At 42.4% G+C, this 24,375-nt stretch overlaps 2 protein-coding genes across 13 annotated transcripts in view; one reads left to right on the forward strand and one right to left on the reverse strand.

Annotated features, from left to right (window-relative positions):
* The window catches only part of DHRS3 (dehydrogenase/reductase 3), a 75,526-nt gene that overhangs the window by 21,865 nt on the left and 29,286 nt on the right, over positions 1-24,375 (reverse strand). For 4 of the 12 annotated variants that reach the window (XM_053963081.1, XM_053963087.1, XM_053963084.1 and 1 more), the window contains 4 exons: positions 18,620-18,706; positions 16,778-16,848; positions 10,138-10,254; positions 5,327-5,811 (listed from right to left, as the gene is read on the reverse strand). In XM_053963081.1, the coding sequence (XP_053819056.1) occupies positions 5,327-5,599 (273 nt within the window). In that variant the 5' untranslated portion in view covers positions 5,600-5,811; positions 10,138-10,254; positions 16,778-16,848; positions 18,620-18,706. Of the gene's footprint in view, positions 1-4,567; positions 4,681-5,326; positions 5,812-7,558; positions 7,635-7,887; positions 8,023-8,188; positions 8,208-10,137; positions 10,255-16,777; positions 16,849-18,619; positions 18,707-24,375 lie in introns of those variants that run through there. The other 8 variants (XM_053963088.1, XM_053963089.1, XM_053963090.1 and 5 more) reach the window with 6 other exon arrangements.
* LOC128799022 (arylacetamide deacetylase-like 4) lies at positions 14,488-21,654 on the forward strand. The gene is made up of 4 exons (XM_053963076.1): positions 14,488-14,658; positions 18,482-18,698; positions 19,458-19,521; positions 20,635-21,654. Exons 1-4 carry the CDS (start codon positions 14,488-14,490, stop codon positions 21,404-21,406), a joined length of 1,224 nt encoding a protein of 407 aa, XP_053819051.1. The 3' UTR covers positions 21,407-21,654.

The following is a 24,375-nucleotide window of genomic DNA, read 5'->3' on the forward strand; positions in this document are numbered from 1 at the left end:
TCCCTTCCCATCCCTTCTCCACTCCCCAGCACACGGTCAGGAATTCTGCACTTTGTACATTACAAAAGAAAGGGTTCCAGGTTTGGAACACATCTGGATAAAGAAGTCTCAGGCATATTCCCATTCCAGGGCACCAGGAATTTGATGCCAGGCAAGAGATACTCTCCAATGCAGTTTAGCAAGACTCTTCTACAGGCTCTGAAAGTGCGACCAGAGATGAATGTTTGAGAGTGACCGATATTTTAAGACATTTTGGAATGAGAACTCTTACTGAATCCATGGGAGACACTCATAGCTTTTGTCCTGCACCTCAAAAAAAGTCACAGCTCTGAAACAGCAGCAGTGGCTGTCTTTTGCCCTCACTTCAGGAGATTGGTTTTGATTTAATATCCCTCTCTAGTCACAGTGCAGGTGATCATACAGCACTGGTATGTGTTATAAAGAAGCTTTTAGAAGGAATATACTAATTCATACAAATCAGGACAATAATATATGGGCCATTCACTTAAGAGTTGGACTTGATAATCCTTGTGAGGTCTCTTCCAACTCAGAGTATTCTGTGAAATCTGTGAACTAATATGTTAATGTAATTCATAAAGACCAAAGTGAACTAGTCATACACCTACAGATGCAATTTGTGTGGGAGGAGCATGCCATTGATAAACTCATCTCAAAACTTGCCAAATTTTCCATTACTGGGAATACTAAATTCTAAGACCTGATAGCATTTTCTTTACATAACCTCTCTCCAGTACTCTCAGCCTAAACACAAAATAGCCTCAAATCTCACTCAGCTAAACCCCTCCAATTATACAAGGCTTTCAAGCACTTGTAATTCCTCTGAGGTTTTCAGTTCTGTTGGAGAAAGTGAAATACTGAGAGAAACTCCAGGTTCCAGCAGCAGTGTGGGCTTGCACAGTTCTCATCCATCCCTTCCTTGGTGCTACTTCCTCCCTCAACTTCCCAGCCCAACTGTCACTGAGCTGAAAGAGGACAGCACAACCAAACAAGAAATCTTCCAAAATGTACACACTGAGTTCTGACTTTGAAAAATGCTGTGAAAATATCGATGGAAAGAACAATTGAGATTTCAGGACTGTTGGGTTTTTCTGGAAAGGCCCTTGAAACTCTTCCAAAGTAACTGTCAGATAAACAAGAATACTAAATTACATACTAGAGCTGGGGAATCTGTTTCAGCCCTTTTATTAACATCTTTTTCAGTTACTTGTATTAGGTTTTGTTGACATTTAACAATGCAGAATGCCCAAGAACCAAGCATCCCTTTCCTGTTCAATCATACCTCAAATTAGATAATCTGTGAACAAAGTAAATTAAAATGACAAGGAAAATTTTTAGAGATCAAAGTTTTCTAAAAGAAAACCTAACAAAGATCAAGACATACAAAAGACGTAGGAATCAAAACTTCTTCACTAGAGACTATCAAAACCAGGACTGACAACTTCCTGGCAAAGGCACTATACTGAAACTTCTGTAGGAAAAGCAAATGGCTTTGAGGAAACCAGGCACAGTTTCCCACTCTACTGAGCAGTGAATGAACCCATTCAGCCCCTACACCCCCTGACTGCTCACATCTGCAGAGGGCTGTTCTCCAACACAAGAAATACTGTTCAAAGGGGCCAGTCTTTCCAGTATTAACTGGATTATACAGTACAGGCTTTGCAAAACACCATTAGGCTTTGGAAGTGGATTTTTATTTCATAGGCATTAAATCATAAACTCATAAAAGTCTCTCCTTCTCCCATTTCATTAACACAGACATTCTCTGCCATTTTGGCTCACCAGAGTAGCAACAGCTATGAGCCTTGACAGAGCTACCAGTGTGTGAGACGGAGGCAGAGGTGATGCTTCACTGACCAAATACTTTTAAGGTACAGTCAAATTCTCAAAGTTAAAGCAAGAAAAAGTGAGGATTTTGAATTTTGCAAGCAGCCAAGAAGGGACTGAAAGCAGAAAGTTAATTTCTCCAGCAATTCAGCCACAGCAATGAAGCTTCTCAGCCGGCACTTATGAATCTGGACACATCTCTGGGAAGTTGGATTACAACACTTGAACACTTCCGGAGAAAAGTCAGTGCTGTTCATCCCTCATAATAACACTAACATGTCCTGGATCATCTGTAACCACTTCATCCCTGCATACAGCTCATTCACATGCTCTTGGCTTTTTCCAGAAGTGCTCCAGGAAGCATTTCAATACACAGCACCTCCCAGGACCAAGTAGTTCTTGACAACTACTTGAAATTACAAATGGAGTATGGATCCTCTGACCTCTCAGTGTACACTTGAACAGGAATGATCTGATGATTAAAGTCTCTCATTGCCTAAAACCTGCTGGCAGTTTTAATTGAAAAAAACAACATACACTTCCGAAACTGCAAATAGAACTGGCACTGCTTTGTGCCCTTATTGGCTATTTCTTCAGAGAGGCCAACGAACAACTTTGAGAAAAGAAACATCACTTGAGAAGGAAAATGTCTCTTAGACATTTATCTAAGTCACATTAGAGGCACAATGGCAGAGCAATGGGGGCAAAGAATGGCAATCAGGATGAATTTACAAGATCACGCCCAAGAGACTTCCATTCCATTAGATGGAGAATTTTCGTCTCCATGCTCATCAATCAAGCACAAGACATTGTATTTCCATTTGCATAAACCCTTTTGGGATTTATTTCTTGTCATCTTCATAGCTTTAAATGCAAGATCAAATTTTACAGTAGAGGAGTTGCAGATGTGACAATTCATAATCTTGTGAAATACAACATTTGCCACCTTGCTTGAAAACGGCTCCGATACATCTCACTTGTGAGCAACAAAACCAGCCTCTGAAACGGAGCGTTAGATGAAATCCCATCCAGTCTAATTACCAGAGAACTTTCATATCCTCACAGTCCCAACTAACTTATCTTTCTGAAGATTCTAATCTCAAAAATATGGTTATATATCGCCGCCTACCTCCAAAACCCCGCCACTATGTCTGTGTGCGCAGGCGCTGGGAGCACTTGGTCAGGACACGCTGCACGCCCTCCACCAGAACCTGAGCCCGTGGCACTGCTGCCAACCACCTCCATGGCAGGCTGGGCTTGGCCCCAGAATTCCATGCCTTTGCTGGAAGTCTTTTTCTACACTTGGAATATGGTGACTACGCCATCTGATAATCAGAATCTGTTCTAAGTTATTAATGATGATCAATAATTCAAGCTTTGCATATTACTGTAAGCCAGTTAACAGTGTAAAAAGAGAAAAACAGTCAGCTTTCACAAGCCTTATGAAAAGATGACTTGCTAGACACTCCAAGGCTTTTTCATTTATTTTTGATTGTCAAAGTCAAAGCATAAAATTGAAGAGGAGTGCCAAGCAGAAGGTTGTGCATGGTACATGGTACTGCACAAAATCCACAAATCTAGGGTTGAGCACAGAAGCAGGAAAGAAATGAAATCTCATAGCAAAGGGAATGGAAACTACCACACATAGGTAAAATTGGCATTAAAACTACCAAGGAGATGAAGTCAACTTTGGTGTTCTCACCACAGGCTGGCAGGCAGTGCCACTACCAGGGGGATCAGAACTTGCTGAGTGCCAAATATGACTCACTGGACACCATGATATAACTGTAAAGAACATCTAACTAAATTGTGTCAATGCAAAGACTTAAACACCTTGATGATGCACATGAAAACATCCCAAAAGGAAAAACACCCCGAAGTTCTAACCAGTAACTAGCAACACAGAGCATTTCAGAACATCCTATGAGACGAGTACAAACGTTCCCAATAATTATTCTCATGTAGTCTGTATTCTATCCTTGTACAATACATAGAGATGTTGTAGGAAGGACATACAGATGGAATACAGGCTGTGTCTGTTTACAGTAACTTCAGTCTCAGCTCTCTCTCTCTAACAGTTCTGTCTCCTTTTGGCCCCTGTCCCCTGGCTCCTCAGGGCCATTGTTCAGCTCCCAGCTCAACTGCAGCAAAACAGCTCTTAAATGTGCTGTAGAAATGGTAGCATTTTAATGCCAGCGCTCAGCATAGCAACCAGCCGCTCTAAATAAATAAATAATGAAGCGTGGTATTCCAACAGATAATATAAACACACCTTCAGCAAATTTCTTGGGTCCAAAGGTCAATCAACTTGTTTGCTCTGACTCCCAGAATGTGTAAATCTCAACATGATGTTTAAACACAAACACAGACAAACATCAAAGTTCAATGCTGACATATTTTACACCTCAGAGTTACATGCCAGAATAGCTCTGTACCACACAGAGAAAACTGCAATGCATGTGTAAGGAAGTGATAAAACCCTATCCTGAACTAAATCCAAATTTTTTTCTTTAAATAGCCTCTCATTCTGTGTTTTTCTTCTTCTTTCTTCTCTGTTTATTCTCATCATCCTCTCACACAGAGAAGTATTTATGCAGCTGTCTAATTTCACCAGTCCTCCCTTTAATTACCAATAAAAGGTGAGAAGAAACTTTCCATCCTAAGACTCATTTCAGGGATGTGTGTTTCTGTATCCCTGACTGATTCACACATAGGAACATACCTGTATTTACAAAACCAGGACATTTCAAGGTAAATCACCAGTTCCTGAGCAAGAGAATGGACCCACCAGCTGCACTGGCACTTCTGGACTGCTGTGCAGACCAGGCACACTCAGCCACTCTCCTAAAGGAAATGTGCAAATAATCCCACAGCTTCCACTCAAGCTGTGCTCTTCTTGCCAGGTTCTCATTCATTTCCCCCTTGAACAGCTCTGGGCTGTACAGAAGTGAAATACAAGGGATATCAGGAAGCACAAGATATTAATTTCACGAATGGAAACCCACCAGGGTGAAAGGGAACACTTCTCCCCACTGTCCCAGAGCCACCTGCCCCTCTCCTCTGGGGTGATACGCCTGGGTATGATCCTGATGGATGAGGGCTCACTGTACATGATCCCCATGCCCAGCAGTGCCAGGAAGCAGCCCAGGAAACAGCAATGGAAGTGAGCACTGGCTCCAGGCATAGAATTGCTCAGCTCTCCTTCCCCTGCCACAGGAAACCTGGGCTGAGGCAAAAACCTCTCCTTTGTCAGCAGAGGGGGATTCACGAGGGGGATCTTCCTCACGATGGCGTTTTCACGGGTGGGATGGGGAACGGCAGTGGGCAACTTCTGAAATGGAATTGATGCAATGACTCGGTTCTGCAAAATGAGGGCTGCTCTCACCTTTCCCAAGCGATCCCCCAGTCCCACCTGGAGGTGGGGCAGCAGGGCTCCCTGGCAGAGCAGCAGGTGGGCGCTCCCCCTCCCCTCCCTGCTCACCTTCCTGGCTCCTCTCCTGGCGAATTCCCGGGCCAGGTGCCGGCCGATGCCTCGGCCCCCGCCGGTGACCAGCACGTTCTCCCGGGACAGGTCTCGCAGCTTGGGCGGCAGCAGCAGGCACACGGCAGCTTTCACCACCAGATACACCATCTGCACCGGGAACAGCAGCAGGGCGCCCAGCCGCTTCCAGACCATCCTCTTCTCCCAGGCAAAGTTCTCTTCCAAACCTCCACAAAACCAAGGTGACACAGAAAGAAAAGCAATGCCCTTCATGCACCCCCAGATGGGTGACAATTCTTCAGCCCCCTTCCAAAACTCGGGGGCAAGAGGTTCTTGGACTGGAAAAATCCTTCCCTCCCCCTAAAAAAAATGGGGGTAGGAGTAAAGTAGTGCAGAAGACCAAGTCACTCCCCTGTTTCTTGATCGGTGTCCTCTGGGATTGTCACATGCAGGTAAAACAGCTTCCTTCCTTTTCAAGTGGAAAGCTTTTTTTTTAATTAAGAGAGAGGGAAAAAAAAAAAGTAGAATTAGAAGTAACCATACATCCCTCCGCTGCAAAGACCCACATAAAAATCCAGTATCCAAACGAAAGGTTTTTATATTTAGAAAAACAAAATAAAGCAGCCTATGTCTCCAAATTTCAGCCTGCAGTGCCTTCCAGGCAGCTCATTTCTATTCTTAGACTCAGGAAATTGCTTAAATAAGATAGAATTGCCAGGACCTTCTTTTTAAGAAAGGCTCTATTCAGGGTGAGGTTGTTGTTTTAGTATCTATAAATATCTGTAGACGTTCTGTCCTGAGCCGGTTGCAAAGGTTGAGCCGGTCCCTGCCTCTCTCTGCCCCCTCTCCCGGTTTTTCACTTGGAGCGCCTGACCACAGAGCAGGAATTACGCCGTGCACCACTTCAGCTCTTACTCATTTCTGCCTATTGCCGTCTCTGCCGCTCAGGGCCGCGGCGCTGGGGAGGTTTTATACCCCATTAATCCTGATTGACAGTTAAAGTGTCGGGGCGATTTCACTACTGTTCCTGGGAGTGGCTGCGGCTCTGCCCTCCCCCGCCGGCCGCCGCCGCGCCGCCAGCTCGCTGCGGCTCTGCGGGCGCTGCCAGCGCGGCCGGCGGGGCCACCTGCGGGCACCCCGGGCTACCTGCGGGCACCCTGGGCTTGCTGCGGGCACCCCGGGCTACCTGCGGGCGCCCCGGGCTACCTGCGGGCACCCTGGGCTTGCTGCGGGCACCCTGGACTTGCTGTGGGCACCCCGGGCTACCTGCGGGCGCCCCGGGCTACCTGCGGGCACCCTGGGCTTGCTGCGGGCAGCCCGGGCCACCTGCAGGCACCCTGGGCTTGCTGCGGGCACCCTGGGCTTGCTGCGGGCACCCTGGACTTGCTGTGGGCACCCGGGCTACCTGCGGGCACCCCGGGCTACCTGCGGGCACCCTGGGCTTGCTGCGGGCACCCTGGGCCACCTGCGGGCACTCTGGGCCATTTGCGGGCACCCTGGACTTGCTGCGGGCACCCCGGGCTACCTGCGGGCACCCTGGACTTGCTGCGGGTAGCCCGGGCTACCTGCGGGCATGCTGAGCCACCTGCAGGTACCCCGGGCCAGCTAGAGGCACCCCTGGCCACCTGCGGGCACCCTGGGCTTGCTGTGGATAGCCCGGGCCACCTGCGGGCACCCTGGGCCAACTGTGTGCGCCCTGGGCCAGCTGCAGGCATGCTGGGCCACCTGTGGGCACCCCGGGCTACCTGTGGGCACCCAGGGCCAGCTGCGGGCATGCTGGGCCAGCTGTGGGCACCCCGGGCTACCTGTGGGCACCCAGGGCCAGCTGCGGGCATGCTGGGCCAGCTGTGGGCACCCTGGACTTGCTGTGGGCTCCCTGTGCCAGCCCCAGGCACCCTGGGCATGCTGTGGGCACACTGGGTTTGCTGCAGGTACACTGGGTCAACTGTGGGTAACCAGGGCATCCTGCAGGTGCCCTGGGCCACCTGCGGGCATGGGGGGCAAGCTGCGGGCACTCTGGGCTTGCTGCGGGCACACTGGGCTCGTGCCATGCTGGACTTGTTGCGTGCCACGCTGGGCTTGCTCCATGTTGCCCTGGGCTCTCTTATTCGTGCCATGCTGGGCTCATGCCGCGCTGGGCTCCCTGCAGGAACCAGAGTTCTCTGTCACCAGCTCAGGCAGCCCCTGCCTCCTCCCTCACCTGCCTGCACCAGGAAGGTGCCCTGGTCTCACCTGAGCCCAGGGAAAAGCAGGTCCAGGACAACTCAGGGCTAAGGCTGAGTTCAAGGGAGCCATTTCTGCCACATGGAGCTTTGACAGGGGGCTGCTTGCCAAGATCAGCTGGTGTGTGGAAGGGCAAGCTGCCTGCAGCCCTAGATGACCAGCTGAACCCAGCCTAGGCTGATAATCATCAATATCTTGTACCACTGGAGCAGTGCTTCTCTGGATGACATGCCACCTCATGGATTTTCCATGCTGGAAGATGCTTGCATTGCTGAAAACTGGAGATTTAGCAGTGGGCAGTGAAAAAGGCAGGCTCTGAATGACAGAGGGAGACTCACCCTTCAGAAAAGGGTGGTTTTTGTCCAGTGATGAGGGCATACCCAGAAGGTCTCCACAACACTTCAAACTCTGTTGTACTAGGGGAAAGGGCAGAGTGTATTCCAGCAGCTCCCCCGGGTCCCTGGCTGTTTGCACTGTCGAGCATTAGACAGGTAAGTTATGATTTCAGTTGTACAGATTAAGCTTTTCTGAGGAGGCTGTAACTGCACGTTCGTGCCCAGCCAGGAGCTGTGGCAGCAATCAGAATTAACCTAAAATGCAAAGCTTTGAGGGTATCAAAAGATCTCAAGGATGTCAAACCTCACAGTGTTGTTGCTTTGAGGATATCAAAAGATCTCAAGGATGTCAAACCTCACGGTGTTGTCTTTACAGCTGGGCTGGAAAGAAATTCGGGTTTATATTCATCAATATGAACCCAGGCCACAAGTTCACTCAGGTCTGGAGCCAGATGCACTATCCTGGGAAGCCATCTAGAGGTAAACACCGGAATGAAGGGATAACTGCACTTAGAAACATTCTGAAACCTCTTCACATCTCTAGTTACTAAAACACCACCTCAGTGACATTTGAATCTAAGCATCTGTGAAAGAGAGAGGTGAGTTTGGACGCCGAATCCCTTTAAAAATGAACTCACTTTTCTTCTTTGGAATCGAACGGGTATTTTTGAAAGCAGGTATTCAAAGTGGCCATGTGGGAACAGAGCGTTGAGGGTTTTCTGTTGGCAAAAAGAAGGGCAGCCAAGTTTCTCGTGCCCCCCCCCCATTCAACAGCTATAGCACACAGATTTTTTTTAATAAAAAATATGAAAAATACCTAAATTCTTGAATTTCAGCTCTGTTAAAAGTTCCACAAAAGTTTTAAGGGTAGGAAAAAAGGAAATAAAATTGAGACGAGAAACTTGCACAATTTTTACCTTTAACTGGCAGGTTACCTCATATGAAATAAGCCATATGACTGTCACTGCATAATCATAGTGTCAGGAGAGAGGGTTTTGAAGAGAAGATGAAGCATCCTAACTGGAAACTGTCTGTACACACTGTCAGAATCAGTGAGTGTTCCCTAACTCTGCTGCATCTGAAACAACCTGAGAATTTCCATGGCCTGCTGGCAGCATTTAGCACCTTGGTGTGTTTTTACAGTAATACCTCTAGAAATGCAGCTCGGGGAGGCACCTGGCATTACAATTTTCCTCTCAGTCCAACAGCTCTGGAGGGGAGAGAGAAATTACCCAGAGAACCCAGTGTCTGGCTTAGACAGGAATGACTCAGTGTCTGGACTGGGAACAAATATAACAACTTTCTGGTACGGAAATAAGGAGCAGTGTTGAAAATGAAAGGGTATGAACTCCATCGAAGTATATTTGGTTTTTTTGATTCCTGAGTTTACTCTCCTTGTGCTTAAAGCACCACAGACACATTTAAAATAGAAAACTCATCAATATTGCAGAGTTAACTTGTTTAGATTTAAAAGAAATTTAATTATGAATGTAAAACATTTGCAGGTCCTTTGAAGCCAGGGGGAACGGAATAATCTTGTGAGCATTTATTTCATGTGTCTATTTCCAGCTTGAATAATAATCTAAACATGTGTTTGAAGAGATTTTTTTATTCCTGATGATTTTGACCTATGTTCAAAGTTGCTACCAAATTTGGATTGGGAGTTAAAAAACAGTTCTAGATATATAACATTTTCCTAACCTGCTCTTCAAATTTCATTGAAGTATGAACTATTTTACTTCTTTACTGCTTTAGATTTACCTTGAAGCAGTGAAAACTATTAGATGCTACATTGCACAAGCCTACAAAAACAAGAAGCAAGAGCAGATTTATAATAAAACTAAAGTTAGTGTATCTTGCATGTAGTAAATAAAAGCTACATGCAAGTTATTTTAAAATTCATGTAATTCAACCAAAAAGTCAAATAGCTTTAAATAGTACACATGCTATATGTGAGAGCATTAGAACTTTAGAGGTATTGTCCCTTTTAATTGCAGTTCTACTCTGAAAAGGGGAAAAAAAAGGAATATTCTGGAATTTTACCTGATTTTTGTACTGCAACCTGATTTTTGTACTGCACTCTTTCTTGGCAAGAGGTCTTTTTCCAAACTGTCACCTTTACAAAACCATCATGAACTTTTGTGCACAAAGTCCATCTCTGTCAGTGAGGCTCCCTAAGCTACACTTTCATACAGGGCTGATTATCCAAGGTGTTTTCAGTACTGCTGGTACAAAGGGACACTCAGCACATACCTTTGTGAGGGTAACAAAGATCTGTCACATCACAGCTGTTCTCTCTGATTATCAGTCCCAAGTTGTCCCAAAGTGAATCCCGTCCATGTTTCCACTCAGAAGTCCTAAACCAGTGCCCTGAAACATTCCATAGGCAGGCCTGTTAATTCGTGAAATTGCATCATCTTCAGAATTCATTTTGCATTTTCAGCAGTTGCTTCCTACACAGACACTCACAACAAAGTATAAACTGAAAAAACAACCAACACAACAACTTTTTTAAAGCCATTTCCATGGCACTTTTAACAATGTTTATTCCAGTTTACGAGAACAAGAAGGTAGTCAGGCTGTCTGGCACACAGTGGGATTCTTGGGGTGGTCCTGTGCAGGGCCAGGAGTTGAACTTTGATGATCCTTATGGATGTGTTCCAACTTGGGATATTCTATGATTCTATGTAATGTATTTCAGTGGTAATTCAAGCCAGTTTTGGCTTCCATTTGTTGGTTTAGATTTCTGAGTTTGTACTTGTGTAGCTTTTGGACTGTTCTTAGTGTAGATTTACACACATTCTCAATAAGAGTCATAGAAACCAATTTTTTTCTGACTTGTAGTGACTTGAAGGAAAAAACAGCAGTGAAAAGCACATTTACCTCCAAAACAAGTTGATACACTCTCTGTACACGTCACTTATATGACAAAGCTCCATTTTTGCAGAAAGATGTTACCTGGATCTATGAAGAGGCTCAGGCAGTGTCTGAATGCTCACAGTTCATGTTGCATCTGTATTTATAAGCAGAACTGTGTTCATAGAGCCTTTGCAGCCAAGTTTTTACCAGTCTTGGAAGGCTGTTTGTACAAATGAGGTTGCTAAACTGCAAGAACTTTTGAAAGGAAAATGAGCTGGAAATTAAAACTATGCTTGAGGCACGTCTGAAAGCCATTTGGGCTAACAATTCTGTGTTTTCATCTTAAAAACCCCCACTCAGATATATACAATACAAACCTGGGAACACAGAGCAGTAGTTCCACAATAGAAAGGCTGTGTGACTATGGTCTCAAGCATTACTATTTTTTTACATCAGAGCAGGGTTTTTGATCATAGACAATCTATCACAATCACAGAATAAAACTTAAACCTCCTTTAAAAAAGGAAAACCTTTTGCCAAGCTGATCTGGTTTTTGTTAGATGAAGTACTGCTGTCAGATTTGGATAAATCAAGAGCTAAATTTTTGTGCTTCTTGATTTCATTCTTCCCTTGTGTTCACATTTTCCATTTGAAATGTGTCCCAGTGGTTCTGTGATTTCACACTGTCCTTCTATATGCTATTAAGAGTCTGATACTGTTGCCTTCTAAGTTCTGCCATGGACTAAGCTCAAAGGAACTGGGTTTCTGGTTAACATCCAGCCTGACAGCAAAGACTGCATCAGGCCTTTTAAAAAAGCTGCATTCTGATGTCTTAGGGTTTTCCCAGGGTCTTACAACAAAGCAGTGTCATGAGCAAAGATATAAAAATGTCTTACTGAGTAATTCTAAATTCTAGGTAACACCCCTTTGTAGATTCAAGTGTAGAAATAATTGTCTTTATAAGCAGAAGTTTACCCAGTGCTCACAGGGGCTCTCTAGAATTCAAAGGGGTGCAATCTCACCTCTGTGGTACTTGTTCCACTTGCTGAGTTGCTTTCATACATGTTAGAATTTGTCATTTGTTGTAACTGTGCTTGCTTTTCCTCACCTATCTGTGATTAGAAGCCAGATCTCTCAACATCTTAGGCTGCTTCAAGAGAGAACAATGCAAAAATAGCCCATGTGAACAGGAATGGAATGATCATGTTTGTTAACCTGATTGACTCATCTTACCTTCTCTTTGGTGCCTTTACTCACTCTTAGGCCACTGAATATTTACCTATTCCTTCTGACTGACTCCTCAGGCCTGACAAAACTTCCAAGACGTACAAGGAACAGGGGAAACAGAAGAATTATGTCTTTAAGGCTCTTAAAATTAGAGAAAAGTCCTGAAATCCTACTAAACCAACATGACATCAATTTTGACACAAACTGAACGGCAAGATAATGCCTGTGACAAGTTTGCACTGAAAACTTGTAAACTAGCTTAGAAAGGAAATCTCAGGATAAAATATTCCCTGAATTCCTTCTAACAATGTATTTTTAAAAGAATTCCTTACATGCAGCTGTAACTTCTTTTCAGAGGGAGAAATAATATTTCACTAATATGAAACGTTCACTAATATGTACTGAGGTAAAATAATTCGGGGCCTCTGACTGTCTGAAGTTTCTTCAAACTTGACAGTTTTACAAAGGAGGTCAAAAAGAAGAGGAATGTTAGGAAGAGAATGGTGGTGTCAAAGGCAAACAGTTTTGACTGGGAGGCTAGGATAGGTCAGGTGTATGAATTGATGTGGGGAAATAAGATCACACTAAAATCAATAAACCCCAACCTAGATATTACCTCACAGGATATAAAAGTAGCTTTAATTTTTGCTTTAGTTTATGTTGTTTTGTTTTTTAAAAATCATTCAAGTTAGTGTACCCCCACAAGTCTGGATGGAGTAGGGTTGGGAGGGGCTCAGTGAAGTGTCCTACACCTCAGCAGTGGTGCCTTCAATGACAGCTTAGTCAGTTCATTTGCATCAGAATTGGAAAGATGACTGTGATAACATGGTCCAGGCCTGCTGAGTTAAGCTGATAATTCCATGTTATTACTTAAATGGATTTCATTATCTTTTTAACACCTTTTTCTATCTATCTATCTATCTATCTATCTATCTATCTATCTATCTATTATCTATCATCTATCTATCTATCTATCTATCTATTATCTATCTATCTATTTATTATCTATCTATCTATCTATCTATCTATCTATCTATCTATCTATCTATCTATCTATTATCTATCTATCTATCTATCTATCTATCTATCTATCTATCTATCTTCATTTTAAACCACATTGTTTAACCATCTGTATTTGCTGACCCCAACTGAAGTTAAGGATTAGACCTGTTCTCTTAAGAATCCAGCCTGGTCACTCATCATCCGGTTCTTTATCTCTTATGACTCATCTTGTTTACTGATTGCACACAGCAAAATATTTTTTTGCCCCACTGACTAATTCACATTGAAGTTTCTTGCTCTTTGCTGTAATGCATATTTTGCATAAATGGGATTTTTCTAAGCAGATATATTTTGTCTGCTTTTTTAAAGTGTGCAAGGAAATTTAGAAAGGACTCACCTTTTTTCAGTGAAGATTTCTCTGAGGGAATACACTACAGGTTGGTTAGCCAAATGCAGAATCCTGTGGCTTATAAAAAGGAGTGCTTCTCTCCATGGCCATGATTACAAGCTTTTATAAGGGTTTTTAAATGAAGTAGTGGGGAGATTAGTGGGGATAAAGAAATGTTTCAGTGTTCAGAGGATAAGCAGAGGTCGTATTGCTTATGTCAAGCTGAGCTAATGCCTGTTTGCTTTTTAATGTTACCCAAACAAGTTTTGTCCAGTCACACGGTGGACAGAAATACACAAAGTTACACTTGGTGGCTCATTCCTGCACTGTCATCACCTCCTTTGGTGCAAGCTTTTGGATACAGTATGCTCTGATCCACCTGAATCACAACCATGGATAACACAGAGTCGTCTTGGAAAACACAGCAAAATATGGAGTTGTAAAGATATCCAAATCTTCTCTTTAGAAAGAATCAGTACAGAGGGTTAGGGCCAAAATTCTCCAAGTCAAGGAGAAGTTTCCCTGTGCTAGCTAACCATTGGTGAGCCCAGAGCCCCTTCCTGCACACTCAGGCTTGGCAAATAACTGAGAGGTCTATGTGGATCTCCAAAAGCAAAATTCCTTGAGACTGAGTTCAGAATGCCTGTTCTAACTGTTCTGGCCAGCTGTCTGCCTCAGCAAGTGAGCAGGGGAAAAGATCAGCACTAAGCAAAAAGCCTTGGAATCATCCTTCAGACCTATTCCAAGAGCAGAACCACTACAATTTCTGACCATGGGGACTGGAGTCCAGCATGGCCCCTCTTCCATAGCCTCTGAGACACTCACTGGTACACTTGCAAAACATCCCAGAGAACTTTTCAGGCCCATAAAGCAGATAAAAAATAAACCCATTTGCAATTCTGTAGTGTACAAAAGAAAGGTGTTTCCTGGAAGTGACTGTGCTTGAATCATGCCAAGTGCAGTTGTCACCCCCGGATGTTTGCAGGCTTCCAGCACCTGTCAGCCCTGCCTGAAGGGGAAGGGCAGGGGGAATTTGATATGCAAATGACTTCTCTGTGGAATCAGTCTGGAGGATATAAATACTGGCAGAATCATATCAAACAGTGCCTAATTATTCCCAAAGAACAATGGAATCCTATTATATTCTGGTTTTAATAGCAGGAATTTTAGTGGCTTTTGTATTGCTGGTTTTAATTGCAACTGATCATAATTTCTTCAAGGGAGAGATTCCTTCTGATGCTGACCAGCCAGCAAAACTCCGCCTTTATCACCACATTTACACTCTGATAGAAATTCTGGTGAGTCCATCATGCTCTGGGTACTGGGATTTTCAGAAAAGGAAAGACCTGAGTATGAAGATATGCATCTAAATACTACAACTACATGTAATGGGAAGCACACAGTAAGGCAGATTTAAAGGCCAAAGGTTGATTTGGTTTCTATTACCATATATAAAGCAGCCAGGATGAGGTGAGTTCTTGCAATACTGGGATATCCATTCTAATGCTGCAATTCTATATCTCCATAATGAAATGACTGGTCCTGTGCATGACAGGAGGGCTGTTCATAATTTTCATGAATAATAATAACCCAAATTGCTATGTCTAAATGCACTCTGACATATGTAAGGCGATTTCCTAAATTCTGAGCTATTTGCAGTAATTTTTTTTTACCCTTTTTTCTGTTCTTATTCTGCAGTGACTGAATTACAGAGTCCTAGTTAAATACCATAGAATCAGGTAGGTTGGAAGACACCTCCAGAAGTCATCTAATTGAACCTCCTGCCAAAGCAGGTTTAGGCCTGTTACCACCTATTATCTAAGTACCTGTAAGCCAGACTCACTGTGCTGTGAGCTTTGCCATTACAGAAAGAAAGAGCTTTTGCCCAAAAAGCTCTCAAAGTAGGCAATAGGAGTATGTAGGAGCAGCCTAAGCCCTGTCATGTCTGGCATGTAACATGTCAAAAGAAAGCCTGCAGGAAAATTGGAGTGGTTTCTTTGATGTTTGTATGAAGCTCACCTCAATTCTCTAATCCTCAGTTATAGAGAAAGAGCACAGGAACTTGGGCCCACATCCTGAGAGGTGATTTGGGCCATTACAATCTATTAAAGACTTAAGTGGGTTGCTTGAACTTACACAGCAACATTCACCAAATCCAGTGGTTGTCCCTGATTCTCCAGTGGTACTTTTCTGCCTTGTCTGTCATGAAAGAAGAGGCTGCTGTCCTTGCATATCTCACACTGCTCTTTGTGTTATGTTATATATAAACTTAATATGACAATAATACTATGATAGGACAATGTTATTAAAGTCTCTAATTTTGCTGTTTGGTAGGTGAAAAGATTCTTTTAACCCATTTATACAGCTTTTAAGAGTATTATGGAATAAGTGCATATGCTCTCTTCACTGATAACATGTTCCTTAAACTTCAGCATCCTTGTTCTGAATAGTTTTTAAGATGCATTTCACCACTTGCTATTCATTGAATCAATCCACTCACCTATTTTTCTTTCAAAAGCCATTAGGCACCTACTGGTACTTTGGGTGCATTGCTGGTTTATGTTTTTGCTCAGAGGAGCAGCCCTCACAGTAAGGACTTCACAGGTTTCTTTTTAAGTGCATAATGCTTTGTGTATGACACATGTGCAATTAACTTATCCTGCTCATCCTGATGGATGCTGCTTTTCCTGTGCCATAAAGCTGTGCCACCACTGTGCCAGTGATGTGCCTGTGCTGTATGCTCCTGTGAAAACCTCTTTTCCCACAATACAAGACAGTCTTTTCCTCTCTTCTTCCACCCTACTTGTAATGTCATAGAAAAGCTGCAGCACCAGATAAGTGTGTACAATAAATGATGTTCCTGCTGCATCTGTCCACATCCCCTGTCACAAAGAGATCAATGACCATGTAAAATGGAAGAGATGAGAGGAAGCCTCCTGGCTTTTGTTTTAACTATTCAGATCTATGTTCAGACTACCTGTGCATGTTGCACTGTGATATGAAGCTTTTTATTGTGGTTGGAAAAGCACACTTCAGAGTGACTGACACAAAGACTGTCTGATGTAGTCCTGAAGTCCATGAAGCTCAAATTGAGTGGGTTTTGCTGCTTTTGGTGTGTGATTTTGTAATTATTTTAAAGTAAAAATCCGGTCCCCATATGATCTTCCACCTAAAAAGCCAGTTTGTGTCAGAATTTAGGTGTTCCAGCAAATAGTTTTTCAAAGACCATGTTTCACAAGAAAAGCTCTTTTTCATACACATATTAACATTTTAGGACCTGGTTTATGTAATCCATGTCACCTACTAACACTGATCACATCTGTCTAGAAATAGTCAAATCTTTTAGGTTTTGAATGTATTGCTATAGGTTCTGAAGTATTTCCTAATTATTAAGAAGTTTCTCGATGGAGTACATACCAAATTCCCTCTTCTCCTTCCTGACAGTGTTTTCCCTGAATTTGGAGATGCCTCTGTGATGTCAGGAACTCCTAAGACAAGGCAAGGAAAGAGGATATTTAGATAAGATGCACTGATAACAAGTTTATCATATGTATTGCTGTCCTCTGAAAGCCCTAAAAAACCTCAATGATGTTAGAAAATTCAAATAAGATTACATGGCAACTCTGCCAACTTCAAACATTCCAAAACCATAACTCTGACAGAAGGACTGACTTAAGAGTCATGAGAGTTTTGAAAATTGCTCTTTGGAGAAGATTAGATTCACCCTGTGGTTTCTGCCATGATTGCACTGGGTCTTACAGTAGTTTTCCCCTTTGCCATGATACCTTAAAATGTGCTTTTTTCAAATGCAAGGCAAGAACTGTGGCCAGCCATTTGTCTCTTAAACTACCCTAAGCACTCCTGGCATTGGTGGCAGAGTGTCATGATAAAACTCCAGATAATCTCTGGATTCCCATCTTGGTTTCTAACTGATTTGCTCCCTGTTCTGTGCCTCATGGTGATTTCTTTTATTACTCCTCACCCAACTTGTTTATTGCTGACTTGTTTAGATTATTAGGAAGAAAGAATCTGTGATACACAGGTTGAAAAATACAATTTACAGAAGCAGAGCTGGTCTTCAGTGTGTAAGAAATTTATACAGAGACTTCTGTGGCTTAAAAAACAACAATACCATTTGCAAATGGCTTGTGATGATTGTGATCATTACAGAAGAATGAATTGCAGTAGGCCAGAACAGCATTTAAGTCACTATGTAATAGGAAGGGAAATGTTGTTCTAGCAGGAAATACATCCATTACAACACGTGTTCAAAGGAGGATTTCAGTGTGATCTTTAGAGTGTCCTAATTATCAGCAGTTCACTGGCCTTGGATAAGGCCATTTAACAAACCTTCCTTGTCTTCAGAATATTTGTTTTTTTGCTGATTAGATGTAAAAACTGACTGCAGGGTCATTTATGGATAGCTGTGAGATCTTGAAAAAGGCAGTGGTTTCACTAATTCAGATTCAGAACCATTTTCATCAGTTCCCCTCAGTAATGAGCATAGACACAATGGCTTTCCTAGAGCTTGCTCTCACTGACCCCATGGCAGGGACATGACCTGTTCAGTCAGCCAGTCTTGCCCACAGACTGGCCTGTGTTTTTTCCCCCAGTATGATAATCCTGTCATGAGAGGGACACTTTCATCTCACCTAAACTTAAATATTTTAACTGAGGCATCTGAAGTACAGTTTATCCTGGAGATGAACAGATACCCCCAGAGCATGATTTAACACACCCAGAATTGGAACCAGCCCCAAGAAATGCCTCTTTCTCTTCACTCACTAGGAAAGGAGCCTCAGGCCTCCCAGCTTCCACACCTGAGCAAATGCCTGCTCTTACTTGTGGTAAATCCAGATCACAGGAACTAGAAGGTATTTATATAACACATTTAATGGAACAAGTATTACAACATTCTTCCTGCAGTCACGAAGATGTAAATTTTCATGTTCTTGACCAAAATCCCAAAGGCAGTTATTTGTGGGAATCCTAAAAACTAGCAAATAACCAACCCAATTATGCTAAAGACAGTGTAGGAAAAAGTAGCTTGTGGCCTTTACAAAGTGGGAAGACTTGTATTCCCTATAGTAATTTCTCATTTTTCTTGTTTTATCTATCTAGGGAAAGAATTTAAACCACTTGGGTGTCGTGGAGGAGCACACACTTATCAGGCTGATCACGGATGGACTCCCAGCATGCTGGGATTCCCAGCTCTTCATTAAGGATCTGCATTTTGATGGGGTGCCCGTGAGGATTTACCTCCCAAGGGAACCATCTGCAAGCAAACAGAGAGGAGTCATCTTCATCCATGGAGGATGCGGCATTTTCGGAAGCATCAGTAAGGAACTGAAAGAAAAAATGTGACTACTTAGCTTTTTTAACTGCCTGTTTTTAAAAACTCCTGACCTTAAGAAGTGACTGAAGCTTAGTTTGAGAGACTGAAGATAGAAAGCACTCAGTGCTTATCTTTAATTTTTTTAACTCTCTAATCTGCACTTATTTAAATTATTTTTAAAGTATTTAAATTATTATTAAAGTATTTAAGTTATTTTTAATAGGATATAGCACTCTTTATCATAGAACCATTAGGATCATAAAATAGTGTGGGTGGAAGTGACCTTCCACCCAAATCTTCTTCCACCTCCTGCCATGGGCAGGGACTCCTTCCACTATCCCAGGTTGCTCCAAGCCCCATCAGTCCTGGCCTTGGACACTTTCAGGGATGGGACAGCCACAGCTTCTCTGGGCAACCTGTGCCAGGGCCTCACCAGACTCATAATAAAAATGTGTTCCTTACATGGAAACAAATTCTATCCTCTTCCAGTTTAAAACCACTGCCCATTCTCTAATAGCAATAAACATAATAATTCCTTATTTTACACACAAATCAATGATCTGTTTAAATGTATTAATTACACAGCAAGTCCTGATCTAGACCAAAAGTCTAGATTATTTTTATCCTAAAGAAAATCTGGGTACTCACTAAACAGGCAAGGACCTGACAAGATATTGTGGTAATATGTAATAAAAATATAAGGGACAATATTGACTGAAGTTATCAAAGATATTAATTACATCAACAACATTTGTGCTTCAGGAACTTATGAAAGAATATGCCGGTACATAGCCAGAAAATCTGATTCAGTGGTTGTGTCTGTTGGGTAAGTGAAATTCAACCAGTGCTAATCCCAGAATTAGAGAACTCTGCTGCTTTCCTCCTGCTTCCCACACACCCCAAACTTAAATTTCTTTGAATATAAGAAAAGAAACTGAGCTCTAGTGCTGTCTTCCCCACATTGCTGTTATGTATATGGAATGGCCATGGAAATACCTGAGCCAGGGTTAGAGTTACAGGTTTGTTCATTGTACATCACCATCACCACAGAAATCATTACCTTTGTTTGATAATTAGAAATTATAAGCCAAATATTAGATTTTAATATTTTAATATTCTTAATATATTAAAATATATTATATATTTTAATATTTGATATTTTTATTTAAAATCATCTGGGATGATTTTAAAGAGTAAATAATGAGGCTAAAATTTAGTATTTTTTAAAACCAGCATGGACCACTGTTTCCTACAAAGATGTTTTGCTTATGGAAAATACATGATGGTATAAAGAAACCTTAATTTCCAACAAATTCTTCCATGAAAAAGTTTGTTATTATGGGATTTTTTTAAGTTGGGAAGAATTGGTTTTGAGAAGGAAAGGGAGGAAAAGTTGTTCTGGTTTGCTTCTATCGTAGCAGGGGTCCCTGCCGGGTAATAATTATCATTGACTCTATGATTGCAGAGGGCTGATCAGTCACTTTATTGTACTATATTATACTATACTATTCTATTCCATTCTATACTCTACTACTAAGAAACACTCATCACTCTTGCAAACAGTCCGATACAGACAGACTGGACTGGTTAATTGACATCCAAACACCATCCAGTGGCCAATGAAGAAACCACCCTTTCGTAAACAAATCTCCATAACACATTCCACATGTGCACAACAACAGGTGCAGCAAGTGAAGATAAGAATTGTTTCTCATTCTTTTCTCTGATCTTCTCACAGCTTCCCAGGGAAATCCTGGGAGAGCTATCTCTCTTTCTGTTCAGAGGATATGTGATTACCACATGCTTCAGCATGTAAAAACTTTAAACTAGATATAATTAATGATGTCATTCATATTGGTTTGGGGGAGTTTTTGCATGGGATATATTTCAGATGAGACACTCCGAATGTGTAACCCCAGCTGCCTTTTCTACCTCTCAGGTATCATTTAGCACCCGAGCACAAGTATCCAGCCCAAACTCTGGAATGTCTCACTGCTACTGTGCACTTCCTGAAGACTGCAGAGACCTACGGGGTGGACCCCGCTCGGATTATTGTTTGTGGGGACAGTGTAGGGGGCACATTCACTGCCAATGTTTGCCAAGAACTAGGGCGTAGGACAGATATCCCAAAGATTCGTGCCCAGGTGCTGATCTATCCATTTCTCCAAGCACTGAACTTCAATCTGCCATCTCACCAGAAAAATGCTGCCGTTGCCTTCCTGTCCCGGGAGCGCACAGTCAATTTTATTCTCAAATACCTGAATAAGGACTGCTCCCTGAAGGAACCAATTCTGGCTGGTTCTCATGTTCCTGAGAGTATAAATTTGAAATACAGGAAATGGATAAATCCGGATCTTATTCCAGACGTGTTTAAACTGGGCTATAAACCACCACTCCCCACTTTGTTTTCACCTCAAGTCCATGAAGAAGTGCAAGAACTGTTTGAGCCCTGGTTCTCCCCGCTGCTGGCAGAGGATGCTGTTGTCTGTAGTCTCCCTGACACCTGTATTGTCACCTGTGAGCATGATGTGCTCAGGGATGAAGGGCTGTTGTACAAGAAACGCTTAGAGGACAACAACGTACGCGTGACCTGGCACCACGTGGAAAAAGGCTTTCACAGTGCACTGGGATTTTTTGGATATGGTATCTTCTCTTTCCCATCATCAAGTATTATAATGGACTATGCTGTAGACTTTATAAAAGGCTATTAAACAATCTTCTTGCATACAGTGCACTGGTATTTAGAAAGAATGTGATTCAATTAAATGATTCAGTTAAGTATTTACTAGCCATTAGAATCAAGGCAAGAACTTATGACATTAGCATGGTCTGCTGAATTCTGATTTTTATTTCCTATTACTTAGGAACGTGATGTTTAGAGGTTTTTGTAAGCTGACTTTGCATTGTAAGCTGACTCTTGCATTGTAAGAACTTTTGTTCTCTTCATAAGTCAAAGAATAAAAACATTCTAAATGTGTAAGTTAAAAACCCATGCAGTGTGTGAATAATTAGCCAGGTGCACACACATGCACACCTAGTGCCCCCAAAATCAGCATGGCAATACCTCTGGAGAGTGCAGATTCCTTCCCTACTTCAGGGATGAGTAGTAATCACCTGTACAGACAAACAGTAGTTTTGCATTTGTGTTTAAAATCTGAAGGGAGGAATTGGGTGTACTTACAAACCTGATTTTAAAGGGAAAAGGGGGACAGGCAGGTTGTTACAGTTCACATAGTGCATGAGATGAGTACCAGGAGGTACCTGAGACTGCAACAGAAATGAAATGAGGGAGAACTGCTCAAAAATAACTGAATATCCTCTAAATTATATTCTATAAAGTTCCTTTCTGAGCAGCATTTGATTGTATTCAGCTTACCTGGCTTTTGGGGAGAAAGGATGTAAATAGCATGGAACCTGCCAAATAATTTCTGTGGATATCCAAAGCCAAAGAAAAATCGGAGGTCAACTGTTATCTTGCTGTAATTGTTATATTGCTTATTAGGCGAGATCCACCCTTGCTAAACACAGATGCCAAAAATAATTGCTATTGCATAGCAAAACAGCTGAGCATAGAATGCCTAGGAATTGTAAAATGTTTAATTGTTGTGCAACCACCTTGCCTTTATAAAATCCATGCACACATGACTATGGAAAGAGGTTAGTACATGTCTACTCTCTGCCAGGCAAACTGTGAGTAGGAAGAAGACCGTGGGCTTAATGTTCCATGTCGTCACCATGTTAATGAATGCTGGTGGCAGGTGAGCAGGTTCACATCTCTGCAGCAACAAGTCACTGCTCGGAGGTTCTCATTCTCCAGTCCCTCTCAGCAAAATGAATTTACATTTCTTCATACTCTGTTGACACAACAGAGAGTTTATTTGTTTCATTTTTCCTGTTGCAGGCAATTTGCTCTTCAAGCAGAGAAATGCTTCCAGGGGTAAATAATGTGATAGTTCCAAATGTTCCACTCTTTGAGGACCTCAGAATCTGCTTTGGTTATGAAGACAAAGGTTGGGTTACCAGCTCACACATTAGTAGCTGAAGCTGGGCCAACAGTCTGTATCTGCTATAAAAGCATTGCAAGAAATTTAATGATATTGGAGAAGTTGGAGAAGGTTGGCAAGTTCCAGAACTAATGAGGTCTGTACAGTTCCACCTTATATTTTTTAAGTTATGAGATGGTCACAGACAAGCTCATGCTATTTTACACACAGTTCAGTGCAGCATTATACTTCTTGTCAGTTCAGCCACTCAATACTTGTTTTCTCTCCTTTATCAGTCCATGGAATTATGCCTCATTTATGGGTCAATGTCCTAACTTGACACTGATCTACTCCTGAGATTTTTCCATGGTCCTTTATCCATTGGTCTTTAATTTACTACAAATAATAACAAATTATCTTTATAATATGGCAGCAGCATTATTAGTTCTCTTGAACATGCAGTTCTCTTTAATTATGGATTATAACCATTGAGTGCAGATGGGTAAGCAGAGAACAGCAAGTGCTGAAATAATGTATTCTTTGTTTAATCGTGACTCCCAGATTTTCTAAGCCTTAAGAAATCACATGATCTAACTGTCTCTATGTCTTCCTATTCTTTATTTTAATGAATTTAATTAATTACAGATCAGCTATGTGTCTTGCATTGCTAAGATAGAATGTTTGAAGACCTTCTTATAGTCCCCGAAGCATGACATTTTCATGTACAAATGAAAAAAAAAAATCAAGTACAAAACATAATGACAATCGGTGCCACCTACAGAATAATGGACATCAAAGTCATTCCTCAAGGACTTATGCAGCCAGAGAGTGAGGACTGCAAGCCAGTTCCTGTTCAAGTTCAGGCTTCCAGCACCAGCTGGTTCTCATGCTCTGCAGAACCCAAAAGGAGCTTCTTGGGTTGCACAACACTTTCTCTGGAATGTTTCCCAGTATCCCAGTACAGGCTTCCATTTACAGTGAGTTCTGTTGCCAGCTGATCAAGCACCATGATCCAGAGGCAGAGAATGTTTTACATCTACTACACTTGGCTCAGTCTTTCCCCTTGCATGTGCACCCATATCACAGAAAAAAAACAAGGAATGACAAGAATTCAGGCCCGGACATTAAGCTTTTCACTGGAAATTAATAAGAAAGGGAGTCCCTGGTGTAGGAGAAAATAGGGGTTTGGCCTGCTCTATCCCCTGCTTTATCTCACAGGAGCAGAGACAAGGTAAAAAAATTATCAGAGGCTAGAGAGAGCATTTATTTGAAAAATTATGTAGGGAATGGTTTTCTCCATCCTAGTCCTCAAGCTTGTGAATTGCTGAGACTAAGCTTACACAGTATTAAGTACTACTCTGTACCAGGAATGCCCAAAGGAAAAAGCACATTATTATTTCAGAAACCAACTAGTTTGTTTCTTTGACAGCTTCCAGCACATCCAGTCTTTGTGTGGAGCCCCTGGGGGTGCTGTGAAGTCCAGACCTTGTCAACGTGCCCAAATGAGTCCAAGACCTACCAGCTGTGGGTGAATTGGCACCACAAAGATTTAGATCACAGAACCATAGGTGGTAAGAACTGCAGTACAAAGGATCTTGTCACAGGTGTCAAGAGCATTCTTAGATCCCCAGAAGGGCCAAATCTGGTAGATGTACTTAGACCACACCTCACCCACTGGGACAGCAGAGTTTAGCATT

Source organism: Vidua chalybeata, chromosome 22 (genome assembly GCF_026979565.1).
Source record: "Vidua chalybeata isolate OUT-0048 chromosome 22, bVidCha1 merged haplotype, whole genome shotgun sequence".
Classification (NCBI taxonomy): Eukaryota; Metazoa; Chordata; class Aves; order Passeriformes; family Viduidae; genus Vidua; species Vidua chalybeata.